General features: G+C 39.5%; 1 protein-coding gene across 4 annotated transcripts in view; it reads left to right on the top strand.

The window, feature by feature from the left end:
• The window catches only part of arhgef12a (Rho guanine nucleotide exchange factor (GEF) 12a), a 45,262-nt gene that overhangs the window by 4,396 nt on the left and 21,993 nt on the right, over positions 1–18,873 (top strand). For all 4 annotated transcript variants that reach the window (XM_079246365.1, XM_079246363.1, XM_079246364.1 and 1 more), the window contains exons 2-3: positions 16,912–16,932; positions 17,712–17,803. In XM_079246365.1, coding sequence (XP_079102491.1) covers positions 16,912–16,932; positions 17,712–17,803 — 113 coding nt within the window. The remainder of the gene's footprint in view (positions 1–16,911; positions 16,933–17,711; positions 17,804–18,873) is intronic.

The following is an 18,873-nucleotide window of genomic DNA, read 5'->3' as shown; positions in this document are numbered from 1 at the left end:
TGTTTGAGAGCAAAATAGTTCACTAAAAGATGACCAGACAACCAAGACTGATAAGATTGTTCATAAAAGATGGGAAATTTATGTCACTTGGGTGCGGTTTGGATATAAAAGGACCAACATGGAACCGACAACAGACTAGCCCACAGTCCCAACAACAGACTCCGAAACAACCGACGGTAATTCATTTTATCACCTGCACAAGAATCAGGATAAAGAATACAGAAAAAAGAATAGTCAATGAGCAAAAGCTGCAAAAGCTATTTCAAGTGGTGGCGAAAGCGCTCATAATAAACACCAGACGCAAACGCTGCAACAGGCTTTTCCCCGTGAAATGTCATTTGACCATAGTTCCTGCAGATGGAAGGAGATCACTGCTGCCGTTGCCAAGCACATGTGACACATAACTGATTACTGACACAAAATCACACAAACAATTTTATATCGTTATGTATATCGTTATGGAGATAGATAAAATGAGCTATATCGTGATACGAGATTTTGGTCATATCGCCAACCCTAGTCCATCATATCATATCATATCATATCATATCATATCATATATCATATCATATCTCATATCATATCACATCACATCACGTCACATCATACATCACATCACGTCACATCACGTCACATCATACATCACATCATAGATCACATCATACATCACATCACATCACATCACATCACATCACATCACATCACATCACATCACATCACATCACATCACATCACATCACATCACATCACATCACAACACAACACAACACAACACAACACAACACAACACAACACAACACAACACAACACAACACAACACAACACATATCATATATCATATATCATATATCATATATCATATCATGGGCTCTGGATGCTGTGGGGCTGTCCTGGCTGACATAGGCGTGTCAGCCAGGACAGCCCCACGCGTGGACATCAGGGACAATGCCTCTCGACTGGCAGATTGGGGTGGTGGTCCCCCTTTTTAAGAAGGATGACTGGAGGGTGTGTTCCAATTACAGGGGAATCACACTCCTCAGCCTCCCTGGTAAGGTCTATTGGTCCTGGAGAGGAGGGTTTGTTGGATAGTTGAATCTTGGATTGATAAGGAGCAGTGTGGTTTTCGTCCTGGTCGCGGAACAGTGGACCAGCTGTATACCCTCTTCGGGGTCCACCAGTCTACTCCCACGTAGACTGGTGGGAGTTTGCCCACCAGTCTACGTGTGCTTTGTGGACCTGGAGAGGGTGTTCGACCGTGTCCCCAGGGGCTCCTGTGGGGAGTACTCTGGGAGTATGGGGTACCAGACCCCCTTGTTCGAGCTGTCCGATCCCTGTACGACAGGTGTCAGACCTTGGTCCGCATTGCTGGTAGTAAGTCGGATTTGTTTCCAGTGTGGGTTGGACTCCACCAAGGCTGCCCTTTATCACCGATTCTATTCATAACTTATATGGACAGAATTTCTAGCCGCAGCCGAGGTGTTGAGAGGATCCGACTTGGTGGCCTCAGAATTGGGTCTCTGCTTTGTGGATGACTTGGTTCTGTAAGCTTCATCTGGTCATGATCTCCAGCTCTCGCTTGAGCGATTTACAGCTGAGTGTGAAGTGACTGGGATGATAATCAGCATCTCCAAATCTGAGACCATGGTCCTCAGCCGGAATAGGATGGATTGCCCTCTCCGGGTCGGGAGTGAGGTCCTGCCTCAAGTGGAGGAGTTTAAATATCTCAGGGTCTTGTTCACAAGTGTTCCTACCCTCACCTATGGTCATGAGGTGTGGGTCGTGAACAAAAGAACAAGACTGCATACATGCGGCTGAAATGAATCTCCTCTGCAGGGTGGCCAGGCTCTCCCTTAGAAATAGCGTGAGGAGCTTGGTCATCGGGGAGGGGCTTAGAATAGAGCCGCTACTCCTCCCCATCGAGAGGAACCACTTGAGGTGGATCGGGCATCTGGTCAGGAGGCCTCCTGGACGCCTCCCTGGTGAGCTGGTCCGGGCACGTCCCTCTGTGAGGAGACCCCGGGGAAGAGCAGGACATGCTGGAGGGATTATATCTCTCGGCTGGCCTTAGTACAGATGCGGTACTTTCTGTAGGCTGGTCAGAGACAGGGTGGAGTGCAGAGTTAGTGGAAGCAGAAAACACAGCTGCTATTTTCTGCTGACCAGCAATAGCTTTTATCTTTTTCTTCAGTGGCATTTTCTGCGTTGTCCTTCTCCCGCTCACTCAAGCAAAACAGGATCTTGTCGGTCTTTGCATAACAGAATTAGTGTTTTCAAAGTTTTTTTAATTACTGCCACTGGGGTATGCTTTAGTTATACTGTGTGTACATAGTGTACATCTGTTTTAGATATGCAGAGGGTTGATACAGTTCTTGTCTGGTCTGCTGACAAAGTTTCTTTTGCTGGTTACTGTGGTTGTTCACAATGTATCACCTTTCATGGGAAAAAATGAGGTCCACCTCCAAGATGCATTAAACGTGAGTTTATGGCATTCTTTCAGATTTTAATGCGTCAGGGACAGAAGACGAATAACTTATTATATAGTTCAGCATGTTTGAAAGATTTAACAATATTTGTTTTTGACGCAGAATGCTGATGTTTGTATTCTTCATATGTATCAAGCTGTTGTTGTCCTGATAGTTCTTTTTAAGTCCTGTGGAAAATAACCTGAGTTTTAGTGAAGTTGGAGCGCTGTGAACCATGTAAATAAAGACAAAATACAATGGTAGGCAGATCCTTTTTAACCTTTGCTCAATTTAATACACTACAGCATAATTAATGACAACATACAACATAACTACAAGATGATTAATGGTCAAACCGATAAACTTTATTGGTTTTTGCAAAAATTCACTCATTTTGCAACATTTTCCAAAAAAGCTTTGGACAGGGGCATATTTACCACTGTGTTAAGTCATCTTTCTGTTTAACAACACTCAGTTAGGGTTTGGGAACTGAGGGCAGCAATAATTGAAGCTTTGATAGTGGAATTCTTTTCCATTCTTGGTTGATGTACTTTAGTTGCTAAATAGTCCAGGATCGCCATTGTTGCATGTTGCGCTTCATAATGCCCGCATATTTTTAGTGGTAGAAAGGTCTGGACTTTAGGCAGACCAGTTTATGAAGCCATGCTCTTACAACACAGATGCAGAACGCAGAATGTGGCTTAACTTTGTCTTGCTGAAATAAACAAGGACTTCCCTGGAAAATACTTTGTTTGGATGGCAGCACATGCTGCTCCAAAGTCTGTACTTTCAGCATTAACTGCAAATTAATCATACCATGCGCCCTAACACATTCCGGATAGTCCTTTTCCTCTTTGGCCTCGAGGACACAACGTTCATTATTTTAAAAAACAAACTGAAATGTAGAATAAATATTGGCAATGAACACAGGAGGTTGCAAAGAATTGATGAATCAAGTTGCACTAAATTGTTCTAAACAAAAGTTTCCAGTACTATCTAGATCATATACAATCCAGTACATAAAGGGCTGAAATCTTATATATTGTATACATGGGGTTTTGTACAAATACCTTGTAGTTCAATTGCTATAATTGCATAGAAGAGCCTATAACCTCATAAAGTTTTGAGAGAATTTTAAAGTTCCTTTTTGTCTGTATTGTAATTAGCACAAAGTTGAATACAAAAAGTTAATAAAACTAAAACTACAAGAATGTCACAGTATAATCAGAGGCTTTCAAAGCTTTGTAGGTTCACAATAAATCCTTCAAATTTTCAGTTTTTAAATAGATGTAGCCTAAATGTCACTCCTCATGATTTTGGCTGTGTTGACATGCAGAATGACTCTTTCGAAATGGAGTTTACATGGAGAGCTCCCAGCAGCGGTCATTGTACAGCTGCTTTGCAAAGGTGAGTAAAAAAAACTCCCATCTGCTAGAGAAACGAGACAACTTGTCCTCAACTTGTCCTCCACCTTATCTAGCCTCATTGCCTATCTATCCTCATTTGTACCTCATTGCCTTTAGATCTACATTATCATCTACACTTTATATCTACATATCTTCACACAACCAACACTACCACTAAGTGCTAGGAGTCCAGCCTGATGCCCCCTCTTTCCTTTAATTACAATGCATGAAATACCAACATGCCAGTAGTGTTTACCATAGTTTGTTGTGCCAGGAACTGCAGATTATTTTGCTTACTGTAAGACTGCAGCAGGAATGGCTCAGGCTAAATGATTTTACTGTTCAAATCAATCAAATCTGTGTCTCTATGTATAGACAGCCTTGATGCACCCACTACGGTGCTAGAGCATTAGCTATCTCTGCAGGCATATTTGAAACAGTATGTAACCATTTCCATTGTCTTCAGTTGTACAGAATAATGTATTCCAATGTGTGTTCAAAGTGGTAGCACACTGCCTCAAGTTGCCTTCACATATGTGTTGTAGGCAGTCTGTTTTTACATCATTAACAGCAGTGCAGAATGTACCAGCTGTAACTATTCATGCAGCTGTTCTCTGCTGATAGAAGTTAGTGAGCTTTAGAGCTCACTGTAGCCTCAACAGTAAATTGATAGAAAGTGTGCTGACACTGCAGGTCAGCCTTACTAATGCTTTACAGTGTACAAATATACAATTTTTTAACTCATGCTGAAGTACACAGAGGTGTTCAAATTTAGGTGCTTCATAATTTGATTAAATGACAATACAGGGTGCTACGATTGCGTATTAAGCTGCTATAGGATTTTCAGTGCACCTTTCTTCTCCATTGCAGGTTTTTATTTCTCACTCTGTGGCTACTTTTATACTACTTTATACAGCATTCGGTATCCATTATTTCAAGAAACCAATCAAATTTATCTCCACTATGTTGGATTTATTCAAACCACAAATAAATCTTACACATATCAAACATAATTTTCACAAGATATTACATATCTTTAAATATTTCCATAAAATCTACAGGAAAAAAATGTGTTAGCAATAGTTGGGAACAACAACCGGTAGGTTGTTGGGAATGGAGGTGCATGTTTGTAGTGTTACTATTATATTTTATTTAGACTTTAAACAGCTTACATGGGGAGTAAGTGCTGTCCAGGCCTTGTCCGTTCCCATGTCATTAAAACTTAAAGCCTTCAAACGCAATGACTTAGTTTCACAAACTGTAACAGCGGGTGCATGGGTTGCTGCTAGCTTCCTGACGTTACCTTGTTTATTATCTGCTGCCTGGACATGTGAGGGGGACATCTTCCAGTCTGTTTCCCTATAATGTGATGTCACATTGCAATGCATTAATTAAATAGTAAATCTGCCTCCCTTAGTGTACCATTACAACCCTTATACCTCATTCTGGTTTTTAGTACAATTAAAATCAATTTTAAAATCTGTTTAAGGTGTCAGTGTGTGCATATGACTTTTGATATTTATATGATCTTTTAATAGTTATGGAAAGAAGATATTAATGTAGTACGTGCAAGTAACACCATGTTGTTTAGCATCTGCTGTTATTGTAGCTATCCACAGACAGACTAAGGCAAATTGACTGCTAAGAAGTAAACTTATTTGTTCCTTAAGATTCATACTGTGCTATGCCTGTTACATGCTTTGTTCAAAGTGAGAACTTTGTTATTGTGGCTGCCTTCAGTTTTTTTTTTGGGCCTGTTAATTAATACGCAACGAGAAACTTCTTCTGCAACCAGATAGTGAGATAGTGATTACTGTGGGGGGATGTCTGTGTTTTTTATGTGTAAGTAATCCATTAATTTCATGTGTACTTGCGTTGTGTACATTTTTGTACTTTATTACCGCCTGTGTCAGATTTTCAGTAAAACTGTTCAACCTTGCATCAGCAAAATTGAGGAAACAACAACTTTCCACTTCATGCTTTTCAGTGTAAACCACGCATACACTAAATATCCAACCAATTACACAATACACATAAATCCACAAGAAGAAAGTTATACTTGGTTGATGTGTCGAGAACAAGTCACGAAATGTCACAAAACATGACAGCAAGAGAAAATTGTAGGCATTTTGTTCTTGTTGCCTTGAGAACAAGAAGCAAATTTGTCACAAACTATGGAACAACCTTTACAGGTACAGAGGAGCAACTGGTGTTGTCTCGTCACAGATGCCCTAAACTCATTCCTGTGTGATATATGATATAGGTGTTGGTGTTGGGCATACCATTGTCTTGTGGTGGATTTCTGTTTTTAGTTTTTTCGGATGGTTTAAGGCAAATTGGGGGCCAGAAATTGTTTTAGTTCTGTTTTCTGTATTGAAATGTGTTACCTACCTCAGTCAGCACTGAATTATAGAATAAATTTTAAGTTATGTTATTTCTTCAAATGTAAATGTGAACTATGAGATTTCTCACACCAGTCTGTCACAGTGGGAGACACACACCAACCCAAATCATACTTTATTTTTTTCCACTTTTTGATTGAACCTTTTTTCGCACCTCAGTAATCTGCTTTTTTGTGTTCTTTTTAGGATTTAATTTCTTTGTCATGTGATTACATTTGCCAGGAAATCTACAAATATCAGCGAAACACCCTACAGGCTAGTGTAACAGATAAGGAATCATCAGTTCATATCAGCAAATACAATTTGGTTATTGTGCTGAAAGTTTGAGACAAAAAAACTGTTGGATCAAATTGTCAGGATTTATCCATCTTTCCATTTTCTTTTTCTTATTCAAAGTTGGATCGCAGAGGCAACTGGTCCAGGGGGGAAACCCAGGCACATCTCTCCCTAGTGATACTTCTAAAAGGAACTTTGGGGCATTCTAAGAGGAAAATGGATATACAATCTGTTCAGTGTGTTCTGGGTTTCCTTTGGGGTCTCAATTTCCCAGGTGTCAGTTTATATGACTGAATTGGCATACCCAGGCCCCCGCCTTTACCATACCACTCATCTCCCACTGCACCAACCTCAAATTTCCTCCATGAAAACAATGAACCTATGTATGAGAGCTGAGCATTATGGCAGGGAATATCAAACTATTCTATGTTGATTTAATGTGATCACAATATGGATTGTTAATGCATCAGTTTTAAAAATATTAATAAGCTCAACCTAAAACAAATATAAGTTCAAACTTTTCGAAGGCTTTTCATATAGGATGCCTGGCTTAATCAATGACATCATGCTTTCACAATACATATATTGTGGGTTTTATATTAATCATTTTTAATCATTTTTGTTGCTTCTGACTTAAGTTTTAAATAGAAAGGACCAGGTCTGTGTGATCATCGTTCGCTGATACTGTGGATGCTCTTATAATTGTTGTAACTACATTGTTAGCAGAACCAATTGTGTAAGAGCTTATGCGATGAGTTTCGAAGTCATAACATGGCTATCAGTAGTTCTACTTTCAAGTATTTTTGTACCTGTATAGTACTTACAGTTACAAAGCAAATGATAAAAAAAAAGGTGTTTAACATTTAAACATTTTAGTCTGATGTTTCATTGTTGTAAAACATCTTCACAAGTACATGTTGTTTCCGTAGTTTTTACTGTAATTTATAGAAATACATACATAATATAGATTAGTGGTATGAGTATTGATAAAATCTAAACCATGTCTAGCCCAGTTAGCTACTATTAGAGATAAGCCTGATTTAAAAGAAGTAAACAGAGCTGAAAACAAAAAAGATAGAAAAAGAGAGGGCAGAGAAGAAAGAATCAAGCTATGCCCTGGGGTTGGTGAAGTTGGAGAATGGATGGAGTATAGGCATTAGCTTAAACTCTAAGCAATGGGGGGAATTGGGGTCTAATCACCCAGTTCTGTGATGTTGATGCCTGTGGACACCTCTTACAATCCTGCCCTGGTAGCCAAAGTGCTTCAGGGCTTTAACATTACTTTCACTCCATAAAAGACTGGATCAAAACAATGGAGGGAAAAAGGGATACAGAAAGAGTGCTGCCTTGTCCAAGCGCCATGTCCTCACATGTCCATTTATGGGTTTGTGACCTTAAACTAAGACAGTGCCTTCCAGCTAACTGGGATGTTGGAAACTGATATTTTTCAGACAGTACAATGTCTCATAGACCTATTATACAGTAAGGTGACAATCTGCTGTTGGGCACGTCTGGGTCACCAGTGAAGGTCTGTCTTTCCTGCATTTTCAGTGTGTATGTCTCCTGTCACCATTGCTGGACTCCATAGACCTTTTTTTGTTCAGTCTGATTGGTTCCACATGGTGAATGAGTCTATGGAAAAGCAAGGTGCAGAAATGACAGAAAGCTATCAACTAACTTTATACTTCACTCACACATTCTCATTATCTTCACATCTCCAAAGCAAGCAGTACACGTACCACAACATGGCCATGTTGTCTGAAAAAAACTGAACACCTACTGCTATTCGTTGCTCACGTGACTGTACCTCTGATTGACTTTTCAAAAATTCACAAAGGATACATCTTTACATTTTATTTTTATAAATATGAATACAGTAACCCCTAATGCTGTTCATACATTGTCCTTGGGAGGAGACCCACCTGAGGAGGAGTGCTAGAGCCCATATGTGGCATTATTAATGTAATACTATTATGCATACTATTGATGCTGTCTATCAATTATAGTATTTTTTCTTTTTACTTTTGTAGTCCTAACACACTTGGTCAACTTCTTTTAGATTGATTAAGACGTGTGTAGTTGACTTTAAAAAGACATTCTGCTCCTGCTAATTGGGTTCTATTTCTTTGCCATGTTTAATAATCCTATTCCTTGAGATAAATGATGCTCTGTTGGGGACTGTGGGTGACCAGCAAACGACTGTGGCACTATTAATAATCTTACAATGTCTCTTTTTGCTGATTCAGGCGTGATCAGGCACCTTAAACACACCCCCACACTTCATTGCCAATACCTAGCTAGCATTTATGAACTACTAGTAGTAATTGCTGAGCAGATAACACTAATTTCTAAATAGCTACAAATAATAGTGAGTTCCCTGTGGTGTAATGAAATTTATTTGTTTCATAGACAATTAAATTGTTATTTACTGTATGTGTTAGTCTTGATTAGTGAGTGGCCTAATGACTAGTTATTTCCCTTAGAGATGTATTTTTCAATATGGGAAGTATCATCTTGCAGTAATTAGAATAGATTGAGCAAATAGTGCATTACATTGCACATTTTATAGCTCTGGAATGGATAATGTGTCATTAGTGAGCTGTTACTACTGGTTGCATCAGCCTTACTCCAGCACCATAATGTATTTCTGATTTAAAAAATTGCACATTTGTTTGCATTATTATGAAATACCACTTCAGACGCAGTGTATCTGTGTTTCCAGGTTTCTTGTGTTTCCCTGGCTGGCACTTGCACATGCACTCTCATTGCCAAAGTTAACGATCAGTGAACAAAATAATTCTAAAATGCTTGAATTGTAAAAGCCTTGGGTAAAATGTTAGAGAAGGTACTTCCTGTTTAGCAAAGTTCTTAGATCTTTGCAGGACGACTCATGACTAAGCAGCAGTGTAGATGGTGTAGCATGGTGAGCCACCTTCTTTCCCAGTCCTCGAGGACAGCAGACAGCATAGCGTGAAGAAATGTGTATCCCCCAGCACTCATGTCAGGAATCCTGATGAGGTTTATTGGGGCAGAAAGGGCAGAGTTTTCCCCCTGAGGCAGTAGCTTGAGCTCCAAAGCTATTGGTCTTGTTTCTTTAACACACACCACACCTCCCTCCCTGTCTCTATCTCCGTCTCGTACACTTCTTTAATCCTGTTGTTCTTCATATGCATATCACATTATATACGGTGCTACATGGGTAGACTGCTAAGGCACGGTGAATGTGATATTACTGTGCTAGATAATCTTTATAACATAGAAGGTAGTTTAAAACAGGAATATGACTGTGTGGGTGTGGGCAACTTCTTTCTCTCTGACAGGGAGTGGAATGAAGCAACGTCATGCAGGCTGTGTGTTTGTTTGTGCACCCACATGGTGACTCAGGTATATAGATTAGATGACAATGTGTTTGTGTTCTTTCCCATTGACTGGTTGCTGACGTGAATTAGAAAGTATATCATTACATTATCGAGATTGAATCGAAGACATATTTTAAAGAGGTGATAGCTTGCAGACTGGGCTTTTAAAAAGACAAAAGGAAACAAAAACAGATACAGTCACATTCAGAAGATAATTTGCTTGCCAGCAGCATCACTCAGCACAAAACCAAGCTTACAACTTTTGTGCCATCCCCACAGATTTACACTCCAGCTCAGCCAAGTTTCCCAGTCTAATCTAACATCTCAGGAAGTGTTGTAGTATGTGATGTTGTATTTCACCTCCAGGAATGGACGCACCCCAGTCTGATCTTTGTTGCCTGCAGGCAACTCTCATTGCCTTCCAATCATCTGCAAGTACAAGATAGGCCCCACCTCTCCCAGCCCAGTAACACCTGTGCTGTGAAGCATATTGCTTAGCTTATAGTGGGGTTCTCCACATTGCTGCAACTTCCCTTTTCCTTAGTACAAGTTACAACAGCATCATTGTGTGACAGGTTAAAGCTTAGGTTGTTTCTTAACTCTGAAATTACTTTCATAATGTTGAGTGTTTTTACTATTGAATAAACTTGCTTAAAATGTAATTCACTCTGAAGAACAACTTTCTTAAGCTATCTAAATCTCCTTAGACGGATTATAAGAAGGAACAGAGAAAACATCTGAATCTTGCACGAGTTGGTATGTATTCCTATGTGCTTTATTTCAGTTTTGGATGGCCTAAGAAATGGTTGTATGTTTGGAGTCTTTCTCCCATGGGGATGTTTGTCCCTCCCTCTTTCTGTTCTTTTACTCTCCCCGTGGTCTGGTGTGGTCCCGTCCTCTCTTGCTGACACTTATGCTGCAGTTGGCCCAGCTCTGCCACAGTTTTCCATCAAAACACCAAACCTCAATGGAGCATTCAAGCCCAGGCCCGCTGCAGTGCTGCCCCTCCTTTCTATCCCACCCTGTTCTGACTCTGCCTTCTTTCTCCCTTACTCATTCCCTGCACGTTTAGTGGTCCAGTTCAGAAAAAAGAAATAGCTAGCTCATGTTTTGCAACAATATCACCATCATCCCAATACTGGGAGACTGTTGGAAGTTAAACAAAATGACCAAATCTGTACAATGTCTCCCATCTTGGAAGTGTGCACAGATATTTTTGCACTAATGTCTCGCATCATATCACACTGCTACTTGTTGATTAATTAAATTGTGGTGTCTCTGGCTCTTTAGTAAGTCTCATAGATTACAGTAGTAATAATAATACAATATAATTATTAAAAATAAATAAATAAATAAAATAAAAAACCTTTGCTACAATGTCAAATGCTTGTCTCTACTAAGTAATTCAAACTAAAGGCACAGACATTTATCCGTCTTTGTGTGAGTGTTTTGAATCTTAAAACTACTAATATATTAATATTTATATTTATAATTATATCAAAAGCAGCATTTTTTTCAGCACCAGTCTGTCAGTTCAACCTCAGCTGAACCCTTGGCTAAGGTGAATACTTCTAATGTAGTTTATTAAGTTACTTCATTGCCCACATGACCATGATGGTTGCTTTCCTCAGATATTAACTGTAGTGTCAGAGGTCAGTGCACAGCCTCTTGTTACCATCCCATTCACAAGTATGTTTAATAAGTCAGAGTAAACCTGACAAGACAAAACCTACCAGTGAGTTCTACTTTTTCCTACTATGTTTACTGATCCATCACAAATGACAGTGATCGTGAGCATTTTTTTTGTGGAGAAAATGCCAATAATAATAGATACTTAGAAAATATCTTAAGGGTGCAGCAATTATCTTGGAATCACAGTCATCCTTTTAAAAAAACAAACAAAAAAAACATTTAAATCAATCAGTTCTGTTGAAAGTGGGGCCTTTTAATATTGCAGAGAAAAACATTAATCTCTAACTCATGGGTAAGCAGTTACCACATAATGGATCAATTAAGGGATTCAGTGGAGTGCTGTTACAGTAGTAAGGGCAGAGCTCAGCTTATCGACTTGGTCAATTTGTAATTCCCTTTTTCATTTTCTGAGAATTCGTAATGCTTTGTTTAGGACTTTAGTCCAATTGTCCATGTGTTAATCTCAACTGTTTAAATAGCAGACATGTTATATTAATGGTTTTTTCAGCAAGGTAACAGTGTGGTATTCAGTCATTTAAAGAAAAATATTTTCAACACCTTTTAGCAGAAATATTGTAATGCAAAGTCAGTTGTTCCAACAGGTCACACCATTTCAGTCAAACTGTTGCTTTCAAGATGAACATTGCAAAAGTCATTTTACTTCAACATTCTGTTATATAATAAAAGTTTAAATATTGCCAGTAAATAATAATAATTTTAAAAAAAAGAATTCAGACCTTGAAAATGGTCAGCTGTGTTTTTGAACTGGTTGCTAATGACAACAGGGGATGTTTTAAAGTTAAGCCCTTGACTGGTGTATTTATGTGACCAACTTCAGCCAGAGGCATGGCAGTTTTGGGATTTGTGCAGCAAGATATTTTTAGTTTACTGTTTACAAGTGGTACCTATAATTTAAGGAAAATTAGTATGTCACTGTGTAATTATTATAGTTGTGAAATCTATATGTGCTTTCATATCCACAAAATTCAGACAGCAGTCAGCCCTGTTATTTTCAGTTCCTGTATTGTCATCCAGTTATTTTTCATGTAGTCTGCAGTACTCTATCTATCTATCTATCTATCTATCTATCTATCTATCTATCTATCTATCTATCTATCTATCTATCTATCTATCTATCTATCTATCTATCTATCTATCTATCTATCTATCTATCTATCTATCTATCTATCTATCTGTCTGTCTGTCTGTCTGTCTGTCTGTCTGTCTGTCTGTCTGTCTGTCTCTCTCTCTCTTTGTATATCTATAATATAATATAATATATGTGTATATATATTATATTATATTATAGATATACAAAGAGACAGCAACAACCTCATCAACTTAAAATACAAACAAGTCTTCAAGAAGAGTTTGAATTTTCATCAAGACTATTGTAATGGAAAAACAGCAGTCTAACCACCCCATTAGCACACGATGGCTCAACATACCATTTGTTGCTCTCCTAAACCTGATGCCATCAGTCAATGACTACGGTTACACAATGTTTTTTTTATTTCAGAATAATGAATAATTTGGAATGAAATCATTTGGAATTAATGTATCCTCCTTTGAGTTTTACATGAAAATAATATTCCTGGCATGGTGGTTAGCACTGTGGCCTCACAGTAAGAAGGTCACTGGTTCAATCCCTGGCTGGGGCAAGGTTTGGTCAGTGGCCTTTCTGTGTGGAGTTTGCATGTTCTCCCCGTGTATGCGTGGGTTCTCTCCGGGTACTCCAGCTTCCTCCCACCATCCAAAGACATGCATGTTAGGTTAATTGGTCACTCTAAATTGCCCCCAGGAGTGAGTGTGAGCGTGAGTGTGGTTGTTCGTCTCTCTGTGTGTGGCCCTGCGATGGACTGGCGAGCTGTCCAGGGTGTACCCTGCCTGTCGCCCAAAGCCAGCTGGGATAGGCTCCAGCTTCCCCGCAACCCTGAATTGGAATAAGCGGTTCAGAAAATGAATGAATGAATGTATATATATATATTAGGGGTGGGACTTTAACACCTTAATTATGATTAATTACGTCAGAAAAGTCCCATCCATCCATTTTCTGCCGCATATCCGGGGTTGGGTCGCCGGGGCAGCAGCCTAAGCAAGGAAGCCAGGACTTCCCTCTCCCCAGCCACATTTGCCAACTCTGCAGGCAGGATCCTAAGGCAGCGTATCCTGGGTCTCCCTTGAGGTCTCCTCCCAGAGGGACATGTCCAGAACACCTCACCAGGGAGGCGTCCAGGAGGCATCCTGACCAGATGCCTGAGTCACCTCAACTGGCTATATATATATAGCCAGTTATATATATATATATATATATATATATATATATATATATATATATATATATATATATATATATATATATATACCCTCCCAGATGACTGAGCTCCTTACCCTGTCTCTAAGGCAGAGCCCGAGGAGGAGACTCATTTCAGACACCTGTGTGCGAGATCTTGTTCTTTCAGTCACAACCCACACCTCATGAACATAGGTGAGGGTAGGAACACTTGTGAAAAAGCCCCCTGAGATATTTAAACTCCTCCACTTGGGGCAGGACTTTACTCCAAACCCAGAGAGGGCATCCACCCTATTCTGGCTGAGGACCATGGTCTCAGATTTGGAGATGCTGATTCTCATCCCAGCCGCTTCACACTCAGCTGCGAATCGCTCAAGCGAGAGCTGGAGACCACGACCAGATGAAGCCAACAGGACCAAGTTATCTGCAAAAAGCTGAGACCCAATTCTGAGGTCACTAAACCAGATCCCCTCAACACCTCGGCTGTGCCTAGATATTCTGTCCATATAAGTTATGAATGGAATAGGTGATAAAGGCAGCGTTAGTGGCGTCCAACCCTCACTGCAAACAAATCCGACTTACTGCCGGCAATGCGGACCAAGCTCTGACACCTGTCGTACAGGGATCGGACAGCTCGTACAAAGGGGTCCGGTACCCCATACTCCTGGAGGACCCCCCACAGTAGTCCCTAGAGTACACGGTCAAATGCCTTCTCCAAGTCCACAAAGCACATGTAGAATGGTTGGGCCCATGACCCCAAAGAGATTTGACTGTCCGACGGACCCTCCTCTCCAGGACTCCCGAATGGACCTTGCCGGGGAGGCTGAGGAGTATGATTCCCCTCATTAGAAAAATTATTGCATTTAATCATGGAGCATTTGTTTGCACAACTAAATGGTATGCTGATAACACTGATGCACATGGTATACCTTTGTTCCTTTGTACTTTGCAATTTTGGCACAACATTTATCCATTTCTCAGGCCCTAGTGAGTTTATTTAAAGAAGAAAGGGACTGTAGATAAGTCTGGTTTATTTGCTGCTGCATAAGCCCCCCCCAAAATCCAGAAGAATGAACAAAATGGTTCGTTACTGTGGCTACCTTCAAGCTACAGTCAGAGCAGGAGGTGATCACCTCTGCTACATGATGAGACTGATGTTGGCATTGATTAATCCCGTCTTGGTTTACTGTCAGATATTAATGCCCATGAATGAAGAGTGAGATTGAAAAAAAATTAAAATTACTGTTACATGTTTTAGACTCTTAACTAGAGAACAGCTGGAGCTGTTAGTTAAAGTACAAAGTAGATTACAAAGCCTGCAATTAATTAGATCTGTTTTTGTTTTTTTTTAACCGGTCACACACACACACACACACACACACAAACACACACACACACACACACAATATAAATACATATTTGCATAAATACATGCATGCTGCTTAAGGAATAAGCAGTGTGAAATGTCAGCCAGTCCACTAAAACGGTTGTATAAATTGATGGTAGTTTTCATTTATTCCTGAGTCATCCACCAAGAACAACATGCAACATTTGCAGACTCAGTTTTACCATTGCATGCATACACCAGCACAGTTCCCGTTTGTGTGTTTATGCGTGGACCTTTCCATCTCTCCAATGCAGAGGTTTCTTAGGGAGGGGGGTTACTTACAGCCTTTTACTTTTTTTTTTTTTTTTTTTTTAACTAGGGGAGGCTCTGGAACTTATTACAGTCTGAAGCATTTGTATAAATGAGCCATTCAGCTGCTTCTGCACGACTCTGAATGGGACTCAGTGTCACAAGTTAAAAGAGAGTTAATGTGGGCTAGTAAGTTGCGAGATCTCCCTATTAAGGAAGGCTGGTGTTCTGAAATTTGTAGTCACTTCCAATGCTGTTTTGTGCTGTAACATACAGCTTGTTGATGTCAAAAATTATAATCTTTACTTGTATATTTTATTAATCTCTTGGGAATATAGCATTTATTGAATGTATAATGTCAGACATAACTTAAAATAAACATTGTCTGAACACCGGATAAATATAACAACAAAAAAGATGTTGCCAACTGATAGAAGTCTGCGAAAAGACGAGTAGGTGTGACTACATCTATTCTACTTTATTACAGTAAAAAAAAAAATCATCCATATTTTGGCTGGATCGTAACTATGTAGAAATATAACTTTAAAATCAGTGGAAGTGGTTTCTAATACTAAATGATGGGACATAATCAAATATGTCTTCCTGTGTCTCCTAATAAAACATGAGCAAAACTGACTGGGCACATAGTGTAATAGACTCTCAGTAGTTGACAGTTAGTTGTAAAAACCCTACCTGCACTCAAAACTTTCCTTTGCATGCATGCATTGGTTGTCTTTTTAGGCACCTGATTGAGCAAAAACCATAAAAAATCAAGTTTTAAGCCACTAAAACTTTTACTTTAAAGCAATTCAGGCTTTTTCTGAAATATAAGAATTCCCACCTGCTGTGTGCATAAAGAATGCAGTTTGCATTTTCAGACCTTAAGGTTTATCTATTTATTTATGTTTTCATTTGTTTTAATCTATCACAGAGCAGAAGATTTTACCAAGCTTTAAATAGTTGTCTTTTCTAGTACATAGCTGACAGTATTCTTTTATTACTTCAACTCTACATCACTCTGGGAGTATTCGCTATGATGGGGGGCTGCTTCGAAGGAAACAGGCCATGTGTGTGATTACTTGTATGATTATTACAGTGAAGTTTGCATGTCTGCGAGGAACTAAATCGTGACTCGCACATAAATCAGGGATCTGAGGGGCAGAAAGCATTTGACCTAGAAAAGGCTTTAATCTGCAGCTGAAGAACTGTGATGTTTGATCAGGATTATCATGTTTACCACAACATGTGTCTCAGGAGGAGCTGACAGGATGGTATCTTGTTTTTTTACCCTACATATCTATCCAGCTTTTTTGTGCAGGCTTCAGTAGCACTCCATGAGGTCACTGATGTGAAGTTTTAACAGTCTTTCTGTCTCTTTTATACAGGTTTAACAAGAAAGCAATCAGGTAAGAATTTTTCTCTTCATTTTATTTTTTAACACGGTCAGCATGCTCAGGACTAGGTATCGCTGTGGCAACGCACATTTATACTAGTTTACACAAGCACAGACCTCCACATGAAGGAAACAAGGTAAGCCTTACTAGCCCTGGTGTGTTGTAACACAGAAGTCTTCAGAGTTTGGACCAAACATGCCCCCACCAGCCCCCACTCATGTATGCACACACATACACACTGAGGGAGTGACAAAGGGGTCCCTCTTCTATGGGCGGCCCATCACTGCCTTTCACTGTGAACAGAACACTGGCCTTTCACAGTTGGGGCCAGTATAGGCATAGACAGCCATACATAGCTTCCCGAGGTTCAAGCCAGAGTCTGGCCTTGTGGCATCTCCACTAAGGAGCGTCCTTTCTCTGGCATTACTCTCTGGGCACTCAGCAGAGCGACTCCACATCCTCCCTGGCTGTCACATTATACAGCAGGCATACTCAGCATGATTCATTCACTAGAAGGTCTTCCTGCTGCATTATTCTCGTTGTTGAAATGAACAAGCACTGGTTCTTTATTTTGCCATAGTTTCTCTGAGATATTCACTGAGTGTGTGCTGGACAGCAGCGCAGAAACATGCATGCATTATGGAGATTTTTACCAGTGAAAAATGCCATGTATAAAAATGACACTGTTGTATAAGAGCGAGCATACAGAGTCCTTTTGTTTATTTCTTCTTTGTTTTTGTTTTTTTTCCTCCTCATTATCTGTTTTACCACTGATGTTCCTCTTTCTATAGAACCAGCAGCATTCTCAGTAAAGACCACCCCCCAGACAAGAAACCTAAAAGTGACAAAATTTCACTTCCCTCCAATGAGTTTGACTCTACAGGTAACTTCCAGTTCTCATTTTCAGGTTTAAACTTTTTTTCTGATGTCTATTCTTAATTCAGTCACAGTCGTCCTCTCTGATATGTCTTCCTGTCTTTGCCGAGCTGGTCATCTTATTGTATTTCATTTTCACCTATTTCATTCTTCCTTTCTTTTTCTGTAACACACACACACACACACAAACACACACACACATACACACACGCACGCCTGCACACAGTTGATCTCATGAAACAAATGTACATGTTAGGGCAGTAAAAGGTGATGTACTGTATGGATCTTGCATGTTATGTGTGTAACTTACTTCTATAAATAACAGTTCCAGGTAAAATTTTTATTTTGTTTTGAGTAAGTTTTAAAAATTACTTTCTGAGTTCATTTAAGTAAATTATCATTACCATATGTTGAGTATTACCTCTTCATATGCAGTACCTAGCATTACATTATAACCATGTCATAGACATGAACGTTTGTATTTGTAATGTGCACCTGTATTTTGCAGTTTTTGTAAAAGTAGACTACTTCGATATGGTGGCACTCCCTTTGGTATTTGTCAGCATTTAGGGCAGTATGATCTGAGATATGACTAAAGCTTCTGTATCCATAACAAAACAGAAAATCCTCTGCACCACACAGTGGCTTATCTCGGTATGATGCAACAAAACAGAAAAATAAATATTGTCAGAGTCATTACACAACACATGTCCTGTCTCTGTGTAGCACCAGACCTGGTTCTTTTTACACGACTTTCTGGCCAAGTCATGGACCATGCACAGAACAAATGTACCCATAGTCTGTCATAGTTATGCAGAATAAAAGATCTTTTGTTTAACTAGAATCTATGTCTTTAGTTCCCCATTTTTTGTAGATGTTTTTCGTATCGGAGCTTCTTTTGTTTATTTATCTGCATGTTGCATGAACTTTCACAATCAGTTTCTGAGATTCCCTTATTGCACCTTTTCTGTCATACTTTTAAAGTGGTTTGGGCATGTTGGAATGGACAAAAGTAGGAAGACAATCTGAAGATAGATGTTGAAACTGGTTTTAGAGATTTACTATCTCAGAAGAATT

This window comes from Telmatherina bonti (genome assembly GCF_933228915.1).
Source record: "Telmatherina bonti genome assembly, chromosome: 9".
Lineage (NCBI taxonomy): Eukaryota > Metazoa > Chordata > Actinopteri > Atheriniformes > Telmatherinidae > Telmatherina > Telmatherina bonti.
Note: the sequence above shows the minus strand (reverse complement) of the source record. Positions and strands in the feature narration are given on the sequence as shown.